The sequence below is a fragment of the Haemaphysalis longicornis genome, unplaced genomic scaffold, assembly GCF_048455015.1.
Source record: "Haemaphysalis longicornis isolate Haplotype H1 unplaced genomic scaffold, Haemaphysalis longicornis Haplotype H1 scaffold_7, whole genome shotgun sequence".
Classification (NCBI taxonomy): Eukaryota; Metazoa; Arthropoda; class Arachnida; order Ixodida; family Ixodidae; genus Haemaphysalis; species Haemaphysalis longicornis.
In genome coordinates this window covers 87900881-87920827 of record NW_027526422.1, presented here as the reverse complement: position 1 = coordinate 87920827, position 19947 = coordinate 87900881, and the positions used below count along the sequence as shown (strand labels likewise).

The 19947-nt window shown below is 43.9% G+C and overlaps 1 protein-coding gene across 1 annotated transcript; it reads left to right on the top strand.

The window, feature by feature from the left end:
* Positions 1-9543: 9543 nt before the first annotated feature.
* LOC144144574 (uncharacterized) lies at positions 9544-19264 on the top strand. The gene is made up of 6 exons (XM_077676084.1): positions 9544-9697; positions 12065-12165; positions 15921-15983; positions 16917-16991; positions 18990-19043; positions 19134-19264. Exons 1-6 carry the CDS (start codon positions 9601-9603, stop codon positions 19215-19217), a joined length of 474 nt encoding a protein of 157 aa, XP_077532210.1. The 5' UTR covers positions 9544-9600; the 3' UTR covers positions 19218-19264.
* Positions 19265-19947: the final 683 nt, after the last annotated feature.

The following is a 19947-nucleotide window of genomic DNA, read 5'->3' as shown; positions in this document are numbered from 1 at the left end:
CGTGATTCTACCACAATGCTACCGAGGCTTTGTTCTCCGATCAGGTACTCAAAACAATAGCAGGAGTGTTTGAAGCCAATGAGTACACAGCGCTAAAGGCGTCCGGAAAGTGGCCGGCTTCCTAGCGTCAGGGCAACAGAATTCTGCCTCTGGATTACCTGTACTATTCTGATAAATTGAAATACAAACAGCGGTTTTCCTGGTTTTGAGTACATGCTACGCTCGGTGGTGACGGGCCGTGTAGGCACAGCAGGCATACGGTTTGGAAAGCCCTGTAGTAACTTATTCTTACTGCGCAGGCGCACCATTTATAGCCCCCTGGTATTTAAATCATCTGGCATTTAAAGAGAATGGCATTTAAAGCCCACCGTTTACATTGGAAGCTTAGATAAGATATCAAAACACCCTCACACCGTTGTTCGTATTTCAATTTATCACGATAGTACGCAATAAACGAATGGTTAATATTGGCACACTGCACCCTATAGTAACAGAAAAACTTACGTGTGATTTAAAAAATGGAGTCGCTGTTTATGGAACCGTGTTGTGGGCTACAGTAGGGTTTTCTGCCCATCTATTACGGAGATAACTGCCAAAAATTCAATACACTTTAAAAAATGCTGTGATTACACAAGTATTTATTTATTTATTTATTTATTTATTTATTTATTTATTTATTTATTTATTTATTTATTTATTTACAAATACCCTCAATGCCGAAGCATAAAAGGTGGAGTGCTAAGTACAAACAATCAAAAACATTGAACAGTGAAAAACACATATTCAATGAAACCTCGTTTAACAAAGTTGAAGGAGAGGGGGTCGTAATTACTTCGTTACAGCCAATGTCTATTTCTATCGACAATTTGGACTCAAGAGAGAATGTAGTCACCACCGAAATTCACAGCAGCCCACGAAAAAAAAAGCGATAAATACGGCAAATAATCGCGAGTTCATCCACGCCAAACGGCTCATCCATTGTCATTCGACAGCACACGATCTGGCGGCGAACTTACCAGGGAAAAAGTCCCTGGTAGATTGTTGCCATGTCTTCTTGAGGTGATTGATAGCTTTTTCAAGTTTAAATGCCACTTCGAGTCCTTCCTCGCCGCCATCCTAAGAGCCATGAAGCGGTACAGCAGGTCCGCCGCGTCCCGGTAGAGTGCCTGGGGAACATCCAGGCACAATGCTGGGAGCCTGCGAGACGCGCACCCTCGCCCGTGTGGCCAGGCGCTTGCCGCCAGTTTAGAGCGCTGGAGTTGGCGGCCCCTAGCTAGCGCGAGTTTGGAACCACCGCATACGTGTGCGACTGTGAAGTTAACCGTCGCGCACTTTAAGATATTTACTGACGGGTACCCGAATGGTCCGTGAAGGCTCGTTGTGGAACAAAAAGTTTCGTTATACCCATTGCGGGTCAACTTAAGCTTCGTGTACGGAAGTTCCTGAATACATGGTCGTCTGTGGGAATTTCAAGGGGTATTATGGTTGTTTCGTTATATTCATTAAATCGTTAGATCCCGTTTTATTATAACGAAGTGTTACTGCACAATTACAGAAGGCTCATAAATAAGATCATTTCATAGCGTACCTGATTTGTACACTACTGTTCCAAGAAAAAAATTACAACAGCGGTAATGGGCTATAAAAAGGTATACAAGGCAAGGTATTTCGATTTCAGTGAAGATAATAGGCCTGAATTTTTTTCACGTTATATCTAGCAGCTGTGCTGGCGGAAAGGCTGTTCCAGTGTGCTGAAGACTGTGGAAGAAATGAAGCAGGGTAAGAATGAGAGCGACATGGCGCGACAGCAACTCTGTGCGCATGGTCCCGCCATTGAGACACGGAAATGAGGGCATGAATGAATAATTCTTTAAAAGTGGGTGATGGTAAAAATTGTAGAAAAGACAGAGGGTGCGAAATTTTTATACGTTGAACTAATGTTTGCAAATTACGTGTCGACTTCATTGAACTTATGCTGCCTATTCTAATGTAGCTACAAAAAATGAAAAGGGTGGAATTGTTCTGGGTCATTTCTAGCTAATAAATCAAAAAGACCGGGTCAGGAACTCTGATTGAAGCGGCATATTCGAGCTTTGACCTCATAAGCGTCTTGTAGCGAAGCAGTTTCATAGATGATGAGGCTGAAGAGAAGTTGCGTCTCATAAAGTGTAATGTACGGTTTACCTTAGCGGTGATTTGTTTGATGTGTATATCCCACTTCTGGTTATTAGTCATGTGAACTCCTGGACGACACTGACATATGACGACATATGACGACATATGACGACACTGGCCCTTAACGGTGATTTCTTTGATGTGTATATCCCACTTCAGTTTATTAGTCACGTGAGCTCCTAGATATTTATATGACGAGAGTGGTTCTAATTGCAGCGCCCTAATGCTCTATATAGGAGTTGACGTGGAAGTACAAGCTATTCTTACTGTCTTGCGTGTAAAAATATTGAGCTCCATTCGCCAGTTATTACACCAGGTGGCTATATTATGTAGACCTTCCTGCGAGGTGGTTACACCGGCGCCGTTGTTAAATTCATAAAATAAAACACAATCAGAAAAGAAGTGAATAGGTGAGGCGCAATTAGGCAGGTCGTTAATGTGTAATAAACATGTAACGGTTTTAAAATGGAACCTTGTTGGACTCCGGACGGTAATACTGCAGGCGAAGAGTTCACATTCTTGGCTGAAACAAACTGGGGCCGGAAAATAACGAAACATTTTATTTATTTGAGTAAATTACTGCCGAGTTTTAAGCTACGCAGCTTTGACATTAGTAGTCGATGGCACGCCTTGTCAAATACATTCGACAAGTCCAAAAATATTCGGTCTTCTTAAAAATATTCAGTCTGCTAGTCGAGAATGGCATAAATTTTCTATGTGAATGATAAAAGCTGTGTTTCTCAAGAATGGGGTTTAGAAATGCCATGTTGACCGGAGTGAATGAAAGAATTGGATTCCTAAAACCGGACAAGGTTAGTGTATATGGTGTGTTCAAATATTTTACACAGGATATTCGTGAGCGCTATGGGGCGATAGTTGCTAGTTGATAGATATTTACCGAATTTAAAGAATGGAACTACCTTTGCCTTCCTTCACTCAAGCGGCAGCAATCCTGATTCTAAACATCGTTGAAAGAGCTTATCAAGAAAAATCGAAGAGTACTGGCATGTGCTTTCTAAAGAAGTTGATATGATTTTGTCAATGCCGGCAGAAGAATGCATTTTAGCGAATGCCAGCTGGGTGTATCAAGAGGGGCAGCATAAGCGAGTATTCGTAGACGAGAATCTCTGGAAATTGGTAAGCACAAAAAAAGTGGAGGGACAAAAATTGTTTAAAAAGTAAATTTTAAGAGTGTAGGACAATCCTCTTCTGAAATCATGTTGCCGTCACCATCTATCAGCAAAATTGCGTTACCGTCCAGAATATTTACACAATTCCAAAACTTTTCACGGTTTTCTCATTACAAAGAGAGCAACGTATTTTGTAAATCGGTAGGGTAGCCCTTGCTGTCTTGACAGATAAAATGTATGATGTAGATATTTCATCACACTCCATTTGTCGCTCATAGGATGGCGTATGACCATACCAGCTGTAGATACTTCTGGCAATTATTGTTTTCTTGACTATCTAGTGGTACACCAGCGAGCAGATAACGAACGAGTTGGTTTATTCCGAAAGAGTCTTTAAAGATACGAAGAGAAAGTGTAAACAGGCGACACAGCATGCGCGATGATGAGTCTGCCAGTACATCTTCTTTTCTAGGCAGGGAAACACAACGTAGTCTGGTAACGCTGCACTCGAAACGACAAGCCCGTCATGTGCCCTGAGCAAAGTTTTTGCGTAGGCTAGCCGCTCCAGGGGTCTTCTGTTACGGGTCGAGATTCTGTACTTTTGGATAGAGGTGGTTGAACATGCGGGTGGCTGAACTTTAACGTCTGCCTCACTGTCCCATTCTTCCTCTGACGAGCTGTTCTCAGAGCTGCCGAAGAATTGCTGTGGTAAGCAGATGTTGGTGGTTACGTCGTACAACGTTGCCCTTTGCTGTAGTAAACACGTAAGACCTGCTCCGCATCCTGTTGACTACATTAGCCTTCATTGTCCAGGTGCCCGCTTAAAGGAGCCATGAAGAGAAAACACAAGTTTGGTTCATTCAAAAGATTGCCTCGTTAGAATCATACTGACACCACTTTTAACGTAAACTTCGCTCAAATAAGCTACATAATTAGGAAAAACGGGAATGGTCATGCGACCCACCAGCTCATTTCCCGCAACAGAACCTATGATGTCACATGAGCTAAGCTCTGCGATTGGCGGAGGCTGGCAAAAGCAGACGCAAATTAGGTAGAGCTTACAAACTAGACCAACGAGCGATTTGCGCTTAAATTTAGGGCACATTGTTTACAAAGCAATAAGAATGATGGGACAAACAGTGGAAGTTACGAAAGCACATGTAAACATAGAAGTACTGATGCGTTCTGCTGTTCGTACTGCGCACAGCATGCTTGGTTTAGCTGAACAGCACTACGGGGCTTGGGGTTGTCTCAGACGACACTGGCCGATTGACGCAAGCAACGGTGTCTTACGTGACCCCATTTGTCGAGCGAGCACTGTTTCAGGGAACGAATATTTTCTCCCAGAACAAAAACAAGCCAGGTTTAAATGCGGCCAAAAACAAACCAAACGCTTGCCACGGTATGGTGGCGCCATCTATCTTACGGAACGTAAAGAAACGCGGGAACAAACCAACACCGCTGTACAGGGTGGAGACAACCTTTGAACGGTCCCGTGCCGCCGCAATTGGGCCAACGGGCTCAACGCGTTATTCTTTTCGTTTCCCACGAGACCTAGCAACGCGAAACAGACAATATGATTCAAACTTCTTCAGTAAACCGCGTTGCGGCGATAATATTAGCGCGGTTTTGACACAATGACTTGCTTCGGCGGCGAGCGAGCAACCGAAAATGGCGGCGCCAGCGTATACGTGTCTCTACCCTGTACGGCGGATGCGTGAATGAAGGTATTCTAGGCTGCAGAGCGGTCGGTTCCTATGATGGCATTTGGGACCACGAAAACGCACGATTGAGCGGGAAAATCAAAATTTTGACCTAAGTTGTTTAATTTCTCAGTGAATAAAGCACCGTTTGTATCCGGACAAGCGCTGGGGGCACTATAAAACACGAAATAAAACCAACTTGCATTTTCTCTTCATGGTTCCTTTAAGCGCGGACGACCTGGCTTTATGCAAGGGTGGAGGATGTTTCCTCCCCGGGAAATTCTGCTGATGTCCCGCCTTGGTAGCTCTGTTGTTAAGACATCGTTCTGCTGAGCCCAAGGACGCGGGGTCAATTCCCCGCCGCGGCGGCCGCTGTTCTGATGGCGGCGAAAAGTGACAACATCCGTGTGTTCGATATTTCCATGGACGCTGAAGAACCCAAGGTGACCAAATTGAATCCGGAGCCTTCCACCACGGCTCGACCCATCGCCTGTGAAGCATGGGAGCGTTAAGCACTACAAATAATCAATCAAGTCTGCTGATGGACCTTGAGGAACCGACGTGTTTCATTGAAGTCAGGTATTGGCTTTCACAGTCGTCGCCCTTGCAGCAGCTCTCCTGCTGACTGGACATCTTCCAAAGGTTGGCCCTGAAACTCGGCAAACCAAGCCAGAAATCACTCTTTCAGTCGGCAATTTTTTTTAGAATCCTTTAACGACTCTTGCACCCTTTCTGCAAACCTTTTCGAGTGGGAAAATGTAGGGCTGGAAATCGTGTGTTGAAGTCAGTTCTTGGCGAAGTTCGCAAATTCTCGGCAGCTGAGTTGGCGCCCTCCGCCTGAACATAGCTCGATGGGAAAGCCGTACCTTTCGAATACCGTGCTTAAGTATCCAGCGACAACGGCAGGGAATGCGTGCCGCAGCAAATCTACGTCCAGAAATCGGACAGCGCGTCGTATGCGCGAAGGCATGAGCTGCCGGCTTATTCAAACGTGTCTGCGCCTACTTTGTACCATGCGATCCGGGGAACAGGGCGCATCATTAAGGGCGCAATTGGTTGCTTATATGCATACTTCATGCATACTCTGCACTTGTTCACAAGAGCATTCATGCATGCTTTCATGCCTGACCAAAAGACGCCCAATCAGGCTCGTATTTTGCATTCGTTAAGCCCCATGTGCCCGTATGTATTATCCGCAGTGTCTCTGGTGGCATAGTTCGTATAACGGCCTTGAAACCTTTGAGCATCACTCCGTTTATGTCGTTCAGTTTATCTCAGATGGGCTAAAGCTCGGCCTGTTATTCCGTAAGGCTTCAATGACAAACTTGAGGTAACCATCATTGTTTGTTTTCTGCGTCTACCGCGCTAGATTCGCCTCGCTGACAAGCGATGCAACGACTCATCAACTTCCACGATTTCGTTGTCTTGGTCCTTGTGAGGAGGTCGGCAGAATAGAGCCCGTGAAACCGTATCCGCCAGTACCAGCTGTTTGTCTTGAATATACCTTGCAGCTAATCCCATCTACCCAGGGGGTTCCGGCAACAGCCTTGTCAAAGCCGTACCGCACAGAAACTAGAAATTCAAATAAAGGCTTTACTTAAGTCCATGTCTACCAACGGCAAATAACAAAGCATTCACAAGAAGTGGCGTCATCTGAAAAATATTCTGTGCCAATTCAAGGTATTTTGTGCCTACGCAACAGTCTCTTGCATACCCGGCAGTATTTGCCTCATTACTGAATATTGGAAATAACTGAGGTTGAGGAATACAGCGTTGTTTTTGAGCCTTGCATTATGACTGTTTATCTACAGGTTGCCGAATCTTATGTGTACTCTGGAGGCAAAAATAATTCTTATGCGTTCATTGATATATCTTCGACATTTTCCAGGAGCGCCTCCTAGTGTAAGAGCTACGACGTTTTCTGTAGTATGGGAATGATGAGGCACTTCATTACACGCTGATTTTGCTTTTATAAACCCGAGACCTTAATGCTGAGAGATGGCCTAATGTAAGGACATTCTTGCACCTGCGGAAAAAAAATATTTTGTGCACAAGAAAGAATAGTAATACGCCCATACTCCCTCCTCAACTGAAGACCACATACGGCCACATTGCACACTCCACGTAACCATGTGGATGTAGAAAAATGACCGAAGCACTACTGCGTTAAGCAGGGGGTAACCCAGCGTAGGCTCAAATTCAATGATGCCCTAGAGAAACAGCTGCTCTCATATATTTGCATACCGATGTGAATTTATATTTTAATGCCTACTGCTTACCCTAATCAGCACAAAAACGTCTTTCAGGGGCCATGATGATGACTCTGTCCCCGAAATGGACTGAGCACACCCCATATCACCCTTCGAACGTCTTGTGTTTCCGCACATCCTGAAGGTCATGCCAGTAACTGCATGCTACCTTTTTAGCAAGGCTTCATTGGCAAACAACAAGGCTTCATCTTCTAAATCCTCGAATCATTTGCGAACCTTCACAAGCATGGTTCAAGGAAAATATAAAGAAAGTTATTGTTTTTCAAATTCTTAAGCACTGTACAGCAGTACCCGATATCAGTAAAGTAAATTATGTCCTTCGGCGAATATCGGCCTTTCCTGTAATACAAATAGTTATCTGTACAACATGCGCACGAAGAACAGCACAAACCAACCAGTGGCGGTATGCTCGTAACTGTCCCTTTTGAAAACCTCCTTTTTGCGTTCCTTTTGTCGTGACGTACTTTCGGTTAAGCCATGAGCTCTTGATTTAAATACCGTAACTGTTCTAGCAAACGCATTTTGAAGAACTAAAACCGTATCGTAGTATCTTTTATTTGTTTATTTGAACATATTTTACAAAACTAAACGCGACGAAATTTTTTTTGTTGCGACGTTGAAAGTTTTTACCGCAAGGGCAGGAACGTCCAAAGATGCCAGCTGCAGTCAGCTGCTTCCTTGTGACAGTGGAGTGTAAATAATGCAGCGGCTACTCGGTTTTTCGCGTTTGGACTCCGTTTTGAGGTCGGTGACAATGCCCGTATATCAAGACAACCGTCCAATTACGTATTTTGGCATCGACGCACTTGTGGCATGACGACGCGGGCTTTCCGAAGGACCTGGAATGGTGCTTTACGTCGTTGACATTTTTGTGGTGCTCTACGCGTGAAAAAAAATGTGTGAGAGGGGGGTTTTTGTTTCTTAACGGCGTGCCTGTTGCGCGAACAGTGTGCGAACGTCAAGCTGGTATGTGTATGCGTAAAGTACCAATAAAAGGTTATAAATGTCATGCGGAGTGCTTGTGTAATTTGGGCCATCTGCTCGGCAGCTATCAAGCTCGCAGACGATCGTTTATTTCATTGCAACTGCTGACCGTTAGCTAGCTCGCAGACGATCCTTTATTTCACTGTCTGGTGGCGGCTAAAGTCCATTCATCCGATAAAGGGACTTGTATAATGCACTGCCTCACCGATATCGTTTTTTTGCTACCGACCGCTGACTGGAAGCCACCGGTAGCGAAGAAACGAAGGGCGCGTAACATTTGCTCCTCGACGCTGAGCCCTCAAGTCCGCCGACTATGTTCGTCCCGGAGCTCGTCGCACAGCAACCGCACGGTCCTCTTTGAGAGGCGGAAATGCTGGCGGAATGATTCTTGGGGCATATCGAACGCGTCTACATTGCTTCTCGATCGCTTGTTCCGCCGGCGAGCCAACAACAAGGCGATAGTCTGTGCATTCATGACTGCTTCCAAAAACCGTCTGTTTGAAATTCAAATCGCCTGTTCGAAGAAGCCCCGGTGAAACGCAGTAGTGCCAGTAGGTCTGCGGCGCTTGCGTTACGTCAAATCCAGTTGTTTGCTTTTAGCCAATCAGGGCTCACTTAAAAGGGACGCTTTTGAAAGGGACGCAAAAGGGACAAAAAACGAGAATACTGCTCCAGATGTTGGAAGCATAATTTTTTCTCCCTATCTGTGTGGTTTCCAGCATGAAAGTACCGTGCACAATGGCAGGATGCACTTGCAATTGTTGATGCGTAGAGATTTGTAACATTCTATATATAGCAAGCAAAGAAACAAAATTTATTGTTGAAAGGGAGACATCGTATGACGTTTAAAACAGACCGGGCTGAGTGCGCGGACTAAATTTAGGTGTGCCCGAAGTGTACATAAATCATTTAATGTATTTTCCAAATTGCACCTTCAATTTTTTGCCTGAAATTTTCATCTCGCAAATGATCGCTCTAATAAAATAAAGCACACGCCACTCTCATTGTTCACAGAGAAAGCAGAAAAACTTTTCCAGCTCTTGCAGCTGCTTTTGATGGTGCTGCCGCCTCTAGAAATCAGGGTCAACTCTGAAGTCGGTAAAGGACGAACATATGCAGGACAACATTAAAGCAATAAAAATGAAAAAATGCCAACTAAGTTTTCATTTGATCACGCTACCCTGTGTAAACTTCTATCATAAACACAAAATACACGAGAATTTGAGTGATAGGAAACCATTCGAGCATAGCAGCACATTTCTTCGCCAGGCGAACGGTCACTAGCAACACCAAGAACGTGTGCCGGAGCGGAAGGCTTTAAAATTTGTTTCTTCAGAAATGCGGCTTTATGCTATTCTGTGCATCGCCATACACTCACTTTTATTGCCGCATAATTTGGCAGGCAAGAAGCTTGAATGGTGCGGCGGAAACCTCAGTGAGTAAGACGACGAAAAAAAAAGATAATCATGCTCTTAAAGCATTTTAAACGAACTCCGCATACTTTAACTGTAAACTGAACACGTGTATTTCAACTCCGGGAGGCAGGATGAAGAGCTTCCATTGGCGGATTCGGGTTTCCTGTTAATTGCAGAGTTCTGAAGCGTAACAATCTTCAGCTAATATGACTGCATATTTGGACTTGTTTCCTTATTGCGACATTACTCTAAATTGCTGAAAGTGCAGCTGAGGCTTTCCTTCCTAGCACTCTAATTGAACATACTGTTCTAGAGCTGTGTCTGTGGCCGTTTCACTGTAACAGATGGGATGAAATGATATGATTGTAAGACGCCCTTTGTAGCCCTCATGAACTTGCTTCAAACTGAATTTACTATCCCGAGTATTTTGCTGATTTCGGGATTTGAAAAATTCAAATTAACCGGGCAACCATTGTTTGCTGTGTATAAAGCGAAGTCAGAGTGCATGAAATACTTGTAGTTTAATTATTGTTGCAGAAAGTTTGAGGACCAAGATGGGAAATTTCTGTGTAAAATATTTACCGCGTCACGCCAAAGTAACAACGACGGCAAAGTAATAAATCTTTGAACGGTACCAAGAATTGTTCCTAAGATATTTTTCCTTATCTACTAGATCATTAGACGGAACAGCATCGAGCGGAAAAATCATCGCGATATGCCAGAACCTCCTGTAAGGCAGAGAACAACCTGCAGGATGCGGGGACACAGAAAGTGTTTTTCCTGGATTAGAATGCTTTTTGCCTCTCTTGCTATTAACATCTTCGAAGAAGCGAATGTTCGCCGCAAAGCCGAAAATTAAACCCAGTTCCACCCAGGATCGCATGTGCTGGAAAAGCGGAGAAGTGGTTCTTATGTGTCGTCTCGAACATCAACGCGTCGTCGACCAATGGCGGCAGCGCCGTCGCCGCGCAAATTCTACGGTTCCCCTAAAGCAATCGCCATCTACATATCCCTGGCGGGTTTCTCCCTCCCTTGTCCTTCCCCTAGCAGGAGGGAGATGAACCCGCCCGTGCTAGCCTACTGCCCCGACTATCGGTGCGTCTGCAAACGTGTTTTGTGAGATCGCCGGAGGATCTTGGAACCTTTGCTCCTACCCCTGCGTGACTCATGGAATTCAGCAGGCAGAAGAAAATTCTCCACCCACAACAACTCCGCTGTTAACAGTTCAATGCACATGCACTTTTAATGCAGGTGTTTTCGTAATGCATGCGCGCTGTGTGTATTGTCTTAGAAATACAAGGTGTTGGATTGGCGCCATGGAATATTTTGCTTATGCCAACGCGAAAAGGTGGAGTGATTTTTACGACTGAAGCTTTTCATTCTGAATTACCAAATATTTACCGCGATGACACGTGTGGGCTGCTCAAGGCATTTGGAGCGATGAGCTCCGCAAAATAATCATTTGTACTGGTAGGGCACAGGCTAATAACCTTATATGACGCTTCTTTCACGTGGCTGAAGAATTGTTGCCACAGGCTTGTAAGGTGCAGGCTGAACAGGCCCTTTTCAGAGCCTGCGTTTCGTTCAGCTTGGCGGTACGATAGGTTAAGGGTAAATGGGTACCAACCACGTCACATCAGGTGTGAGTGCACCTTACTTATGTCCAAGCTAGTCAAAGCCAGATAACTATCCAAACAAAAAGAAGAAAGGCTGTAGCAGTGACTGATTGGTCATCGCATGCAACTTCGGCGTCCCATCAACCACCGCCGGCGAGACAAGGAAGACAAGCCATAAATAGGTATTTGTAGATTTACCCACAACCAAAACATCTGCTGCAAATCATTTGATCCGTGATCGCTATAAATAAGTTATTTGACACATTCCTTGTGTTCACAACTTGAAGAAAACGTTAACCGCTCGTTTAGAGAATTATGGTACGGCGTCAGCCCCTCTCAGGGCACGACCGATGCTTCCCGAACGAAAAAGAACTTTGGTAAAGGAAACCGTGGACGCAGGTGTGTTGTGCAACCCAGGAAGGACTTGCACCATGAAGATATTAGCATGACGTCTTCAAAAAAAGAAGCCGAGAAGTTCTTCAAAATATTTGGCCGGTATTCGTCATCTGTTTTTACCTTCGTATTTGTAGTGGGTGAAAGTGTCAAAGTTGCGTTATTTATTCCGGATTTCGTGTTGTGGGGGATACAAAGTTACGAACACTGTTTAAACAGCCGGAACCAGTGCGCACTCCTCCGCACGTCGAATGCCGTCGTAGTTGACTCCAGTTAAATCAATCTGTTCTGTAGAATGAGAATGCATGTCAGCTGTGATGCACACAGCTCCTCAAAAAGAAGGAACCCTGTGTTTCGGGATTTTTGATTTATGCGCAGACCCACGGGAGGCTGCGAGAGCAGCGCGGGTGGCAACAAGCGTATTTTGGTCCTGCAAAGAAGAAACGGTGCGACTCAACATATCTCCAGCTTTCATCAAGGTAATCGGCTGAACACGCTCGGGATCGCAAGAAATCCCCCATGAACTCTCAGTAGCTTCGTGCCAGTTGCGCATGTTTATTCTGCGCTATGGCGGATGAAAAATGACCGCACTATTCAATGCTTGAGCATATATTCTTCTAGAAACACTTACGATTGCTACAAGACGTTTCGTAAGCGCGTTCAGTACCAATTTCAACGGCGAAAAAACTGCGCGTAAAAGACAAGACAATATGGTAGGGACAGGATGGGCGCAGACTCTCACCTAGCGTTATTGGAAAAGCAAACATGACGATATACCATGTATTGCACTCGCGCACAAGCAGCCAGTTTTTGCTCTTTTCTTATCAATGCACCATACTGTTCAGAAACTCAAACTCACTTCCGTACAACAAAACAGACGCCTCCCTCACAGAATTTCAATGTTCTTTTAAGAATAAAAAGGCTTCTACTAATTTGCGCGCGACCTGTCCCCGGCTCAGCACATATGTTTCATTCAACAGCGACTGACAACACCGGCTGAGCGAGGCATTTTTTGTACGGAAGTGAATGAGTTTTTAAACACTATGTTGCATTGATAAGAAAATAGCGAAAACTGGCTGAATTGTTCGCGAATGCCACAGATGGTATACAGTCGTGTTCGTTTTTTTAAACAAAGCTAGTCGTGGGTATGCGCCCGTCCTGTCCCTTCCTTGTTGTCTTGTCCTTTACGCAGAGTTTTTTCAACCTTGAAATTATGCACCAACTAGCCCTGTGGGAAAACCGCGCCTCGGCTTTTAGCCCAACTAGCGCAACGACACGCAGTTCTCAGTACCAATTCATTTGCAGCATGTTTATCAACCGCAGTATGTGGCTGAGGCACTTCATTGTTTCGCGAACACTGTTCCAGTAGAAGCCATTTTACCGAAAATTACTGCTAATCCAAGGTGTGAAGCGTGGCGGTGTAAGTCTGGGGGAAATTGAAACTGCCTGGGGTTCCCAGTCCACTAAATTATATGGTGCGGTTTCGAGCACGTTTTGTCCGTCTGTAGCCGATAAGGGCAGTTAGCTCAGTTAGTGGTGTTGCAATACGGAAGTGTCGTACAGAACTATGTGATACTGTCAACGTCGTAAAATAAAGAAAGGAAAATTAACCTGTGGGCTGTTGCCTGCTGTGAAGATCTTTTTTGGAAAGCCGTTACAAGTAACGCAAACCGACACGACAAGCGCAGTTGAAACATCTCACAACGGCATGCATCAATAACGCTAAAGAAAGCATTGTTTTTTAATGTGAAGAACTCACCTCCAACCCCCCCCCCCCGCCAACCGAGCCCGAACCACGTTACGCATGAATTTGAATAAAAATAAAATGTTCTAACAATAACCTTACCAGGCCACAAATACTCATCTTGTGCTTTTTTCCCACAAAACGACGGCAGAGATCAGAAATCTCCCGAAAGAACAACTGAAACATGATACACGCGGTCGTGACAGTAGAAGAACCGTGTAACTCCCTGTATTTAATTTTGTTTTATTTATATGATTACGGAAATATTGTTATTGTTATACCAGCGCAAGTGAACATAAGTCTTCGAAGAAAGTTTTGAAATTCAAGAAATGGAGGAAATGGAACGACTGAAACACTAATAAAAACGACTACCAAAACCCTAACTATGCGCTTCGTACATCTCCTTCACCAAAACGAAGACAAAAACAAAAACAAACTCAGAAAGAAAAACGGAAGCCCCCCCTAAAAATAAACGAGCAAATGGACGAAATGTGCAACACAGCATTTGCACAACAATGCACAATTGGCGAATTTCATGCATTTCTTCTTTCAAGTAGTGAATATTGAGGTAATCGGCCGAAAGAGGCCAGCCCCTAAAGTGCTCTGAACTTTACAAAAACGTACCTAGGAGTGGCGACCCCCCAGGCACTTTCTGCTAACTTTCCTATGACGTCACAGAACCTTGCTGGTGCGATTTGTGGCCGCCGAACTAACCCATCGCTAAGACTCATGATAACGGCTGTACTGGGGCCTGTAGTTCCGTTAGACCGCATCAATTCAAAGCGAAAAGGCCATTAACACACCAAAAACAATGTTTGTACCGCTGGACCATATGGCGTTACTCCTTCCCTTAACACGCGACCATAGAGCAATATTTGAACGTTACTTAATACTGCTTGCGTTTTTTTTTCGGGTTAAAAGACGTATTTCCTGGCAGGAATGCACCCGAATGAGGTACTGAAGCATAGTTATTTCAACCTACTGGTTTCAAATTATTCAATGCTGCATTTTGTCTTTATATCCCCTTTTAAAGCATCGTCGTCACGTTGCGGAGGTGGTGCATTTGAATAAGATAATTGGTGAAGATGGTGCATCCAGTTAGAAACAGTACATGTAATGTACATATCGTAGTCAGAAAGTTGCACGTAACCGTATATGAATGAATTCTGCCATTAAAGAACAACTTAACGCGTATGCGTTTTTGGAGTACTCGTTCCTTCGCCAATTCTTACCCCGGGGCAATCTGCACTGTGATGCGCATGCCGCCCATATAGAATGCGTTGTACCCAGTAAATTCTTTGCTGCACTAAATCCGCAGCCAAAACTGATTCTGGCGCCATTTGAGTACTGCGTGCAAGTCACACTGGTCTCCATAATGCGAGACCCTGACGTTTACTTCGCGAGAGTCTATACCCCTTTCAATTCTTAGTAATGGCTGTGAATTCATGTGAGTTGTGAAATCATGCCGTGGGAGTCAGAGTCCTGAGCCCATGCAATCTCAGTTGATATGATTGCTCAGTTCGAATAAGTTCTATTCCCTAACTAGTTGTTAACATAATGAGTTGGAACCTTAGAGAGACCATGGTGAGTCCTGGCGCGAGAGCGCTTAGGAGTGGAAAGGGTTTCGACTCTTGCACTACTAGAGGATTCTGTTCGATTTTAGCACACCGCTTTGCACCTAGTTTGAGTCAGCCTAGATCCCTTTTTCCGTGATAACCCGAAGCATGGGTTGTGGAGAAATTAAAGATTAATCTGTTACTTAGCGTGAGCATTGAGCACCATGAACTTTACCAACGTACACAGTACGTACGTAGCGTATTCCTTTATTCATGATTTACCAGCGCAAATTAAACGGGACGAGAGAGGAGTACACAACACGAGCGCTCGTGTTGTGTACTCCTCTCTCGTCCCGTTTAATTTGCGCTGGTAAATCATGAATGTATACCAACTAGTCCAGTTCTCGACCTTGTTGTATTCCTTTATACTCATATTTGTTCAAGCTTTATGGGTAAGGCGATACGTAGTACAGTCACATCTATCGTTACATCTGTGTGGAAAAGGATATCGCTGTGTTAAGACGCGTTACATTATACGATGTGTTTGAAAAGAATTGGGAAGCAAGCAGATCGGTTGCAAAGAAAGAAGACGTCACACAATGCTCCTCCGTACCGTCTGTGCAGGTAGTCAGAAGCTACCGACGATTCATTGCGCGCCATAATTAAAAGTGCCTTGTGTATTTTTTACGCAGACCTAATTTGTTTCCCACATTTTTCTTTTTTAAATTCTGCGGCAGCTAGCTTTAATTCTTTGTCTTGCCGTCGCAAACGCTTATGTGATGGTTCCTAAATAAAGCCGAGCCTGAAGTAATTCAGCTAATACTTTCTTAATGCGAAGTTGTGCCCTGTCCACAGTTTACATTTATGAATGGCCGTTTTTTGCAGGAATTATCAATGAAATTCAAAATAAAACTAGCGTTTTTTTGTTTTAAAGCAAACCGACCGAATTTGCGCTCTCTGGAGGTTGTGTTACAGCCTGGTTGAGGACAACTACCTGGTAAGTATCTTACTTGAAAAAAACTGGCATGTTGTGGGTTTTATTAATTTTCCGCAGATATTATTCTAAATGACTTGTGCTGAGTGAGCTCTGAGGATTTACTAAAATCAAGAAATGTAGAATTCCCCACGCTACTGTCTTCTTAGGGCCAAACAAAAGTGTAACTGATTCAGGAAAAGCTTTTACAGTAGAAAAAAATTAACATTTGTGTACAGGACACAGCGGCATGTATAATTTTACTATGCTACTACCAAACGTAAATTGCGTGTGTTTCAGCTTACCATAAAAGATACATAATCAAGCAATTTCTGAGACCTTGCAAATGTAGCAAAAGAACGTCCAATTATAACCGTCGCGAAAGCAGCTTGCTGCGCTTTGCTTGCCAAATTGTCATTGAAAATCGCTTTGGTGTAGAGTATCGTCTTATTATCGCCTACCTGAAACACAGTTTTGGCCATTGGCAGCAGACAATTTTGTTTTCGCGAGCTTTTTCTGATAAAAAATAAAATGCCTAAAATTGCGGATGAATTTGCGTAGGATGAGTGTGCGCCATACACGCACATAAGACGAGTTGTGAAGTAGGTAAAAACATTTGGAACTGAAGCTTTCCCAGTGCCAGATAAATTGTTTTCGAATTACAACTCCATGGTCGTACTTATTACGGGGGACGCTTATCGGGCTGTGTTGTAGAGACAGGCATATGAGGGAAATTTTGATCCCAAACCTGCTCGATGTGCACACTTATAGCGAGAAAAATACGAGACGTAAAAGTATACGTCGGACATTGCGCGTTTAATTAGTGTAAGTTCCCGACGCACCTCATGAGGAAAGTATCTCCACGTCTAGTGATAATTATGCATCAGTTAAAATATCTGCTCCAACAGTCGCCTTTGGTCAAGTTCTGGTTCTCTGTTTGTCGTTATTTATTCACAGAATGGCACCGAAGTCACGTTTGCGGCGGCAGAATGCGTCTACAAATTTGGTGAAGCAGTTCAATTCGTTTTTCCGGTACGAAATGCATTTATTTGTGTGCATTTTTTAAATTCTAATCTTAAACATACAATTTATCGCCCTTTCTGTGCACATAATTGCACAAGTACATGTACTATCCCATGTGCTTGCCACAATTGACGTTCTTTGACAGAAATAATTCACCATAGGAGAAACTGTAGGCATTTAGAATAACGTTGCTGTCAAGAAAACCCGTGGAATAACAAGCTAATTAGTTCCACTTCAAATGCAATTGTAGTACAAGCTCGTTACCAGACCCGAAAAGAGGATGTACCTTAGTTTGAATGAATGCTAAGTGTGCAATAATAACATTACACTGCGCTTGGGAAGAAGTAGGGCATGTCAACATTTTCAAGCTCAAAAATTTTCGTCATTGCCGTGTACCTTTTGTACCTGAAGGCGATAGGGACAAAAGGCACAGAAAATAGGCACAGAAGAACTTCTTGCTGGGCTATTTGGTGAGTAGTAGAGAAGGCTTTCCTAATTGGTGCTGTGCGAGGCAGGGTTACAAAAGGAAGGGCCACAGTAGAAGAAATATAGCGGAGAAAAACTACTTGCTGGGCTAGTTGGTAAATAGTTGAGAAGGCTTTCCTGGTCGGTGCTGTACGAGGCAGGGTTACAAAAGGAAGGGCCCGCACTAGAAGAAACGCCGCGGAGAAAAACATCTTGCTAGGCCAGTTGGCGAATAGCGCCTGTCTTGTCAGCTCTCTATTCACCGTCCGTGTTTTTTCGTTTAGCTTCGAATCATGGCAGCAAATACACAGCACCTTTTGCTTGAACAAGTGAAGGTATCAAAATGACTCCTCTTCGCTTTCTTCAGCACTAAGAAAAGGACATTCGGCATTCTATCAGACAATCACTTCCGAGCGGGCGTTGCCTTGTACACGACATCCCCCCTTTTTCTCGTCACTACTGCCAGAAGAATGTTCTGGTCCTCTCCCTGAGAGAGGATGGCCTCACCTGTCAGAACACCACTCACCATTGCACTCGCGCGCACATTTCGCAAATACTACGTCTTCTATAACGCATACAATGGGGATTTACACTGCTTTTACCCAATTTTATCTGCTCTTTTCATTCTTCTATCCATTCCGGAGGTGACGTAGCCTCCTGTATAGCAGCTGGTGAGATTCAATCCGCCAGCGCGGTAGTTAATGTTCGCATTAACCCTGGTGGAACGTACTTGTGGCGGAATAAGCGTGCTTGTTTATACTTAGACTTCTAGGGAGACGTGACCGGACCAAGTCACGCAGTTCGAATAATCCACAATTTATAATTATTCAAGTTAGAATTACCCAGCTTCCAGTGCATCTCCACAACCCCTCACAAAGAAAACATCTGGGGTAAACCACCCCCCCCCCCCCTTACTGGTCGCATGAAGGGATGGTGCCTCTGTACACGGGATCGCCATTGAATGCATAGTTTTAGCTCTGGTTTATGCTTTTGTTGATAGACTTTCGTCACAATTACAAGAATTTCACGCCAACTGGACAGTGTTTTTACGAGTATCAGGCACCATTAGGATGAGTTTCCAAACAACATATATTAAGATATAATAAATTAAGAACTTAAACAACAGCGCAAAAGACAAAGACTAGGAAAGAAGCACAGAAAGCGCTGTGCTTCTACAGCGCTTGGCTGTGCTTCTTTCCTAGTCCTTGTCTTTTGCGCTGTTGTTTAAGTTCAGAATGAACCAACTGGCCCCAGTCGAGACGCTACTAATAAATTACTGTGCCACTTTGCAAAATAAGAACTGTGGCATCTAGAGCCTTTTAGCCATATTAAGCAAATCACCTGAATGTTATTTTCGTAACTTTAAATTGTGTAAACAGATCGGATATGCTAGGTAGTGCAACTCTCGTTTCAATGCTTTTTATGTTGTATAATACTCGTGACATACCCCCTTTCCCATGGCTTTCATTAACACTTTATTATTTGTTCAGCAGCCTTCGGCTTGTGCTTCCCTCAGTTTTACCTGATATTTATCTTTTGTAGACATGGAAAGGCCTGTACAACTTCGACGCTGCTTCTTTCTACGAAGCCACCAAGGTGAGTTCGACCGCCTGCTGAATGCTTGACGCTACTGAAATGAATTAGATAGTGTGTTTAATGCATTCGTATTGTTGTCGTTCTTTCCAGAAATGCGCGTTTCCTCTCGTTCCCAGAGGGGTTATGTACGGTTTGAAATGCGTAGACTATTTCAGATATTTCATCTCAGGATAGAAGTGTAAGCTTTTGCAGTTGTCAATAAAAAGCTTTTTCAAGTGGAAAGAAAACTTGACTTGTGCATATCTATTACCTAATGCTGAGCAATAAACTGCATCGCCGCTTAAATAAACAAATCTCTTAGGACACAAGACTCTAAATATCAATCAGAGGAAGCTTCAGTCTCGAGTGAAACCTGTACGCTGTACATACATATCACCAGTTTAATATCAGTGCTGTAACAAATGGTATAAGCGGCATCTGCAAGGTATTTTTCGGTGCTACAGAGACTCTGTAAAGGCTGTGGACAAGTGCTACGGCACAACTAAAAGAATGACGAATTCGTGCACGCTGAAAATGAATTTGTATTTTAAAGGTGTGTGGGAGTTAACGTTTTCTTCTTTCACCGTAGCATCTTGTTGACGCTCCCTTGTTTGGGCTCCGTGGTGGTGACTAGCCTTGCCACCGAATTCATTACATATTTTATGGCTTCCTCCTTCATTCCACCCAAAAGAACTGATCGGCCCCCGAGACTATGCCGACCGAAGAACTGTTCAAACCGATTTCTAACCTTGTTTTTAAGAAACCTGACAACTTCCCACGCGTTCTAGGGATGCAGTCAGCTAATAAGGCAACCCCCGTCACCATAAAATTTGCGTGATTAGTCGAACAGTTCATTGAAAGTTTGATAGGTAAAAACTATGAAGCGAAAATCTCACATCTGGAGACCTGCTGATCGAAGTCAAGA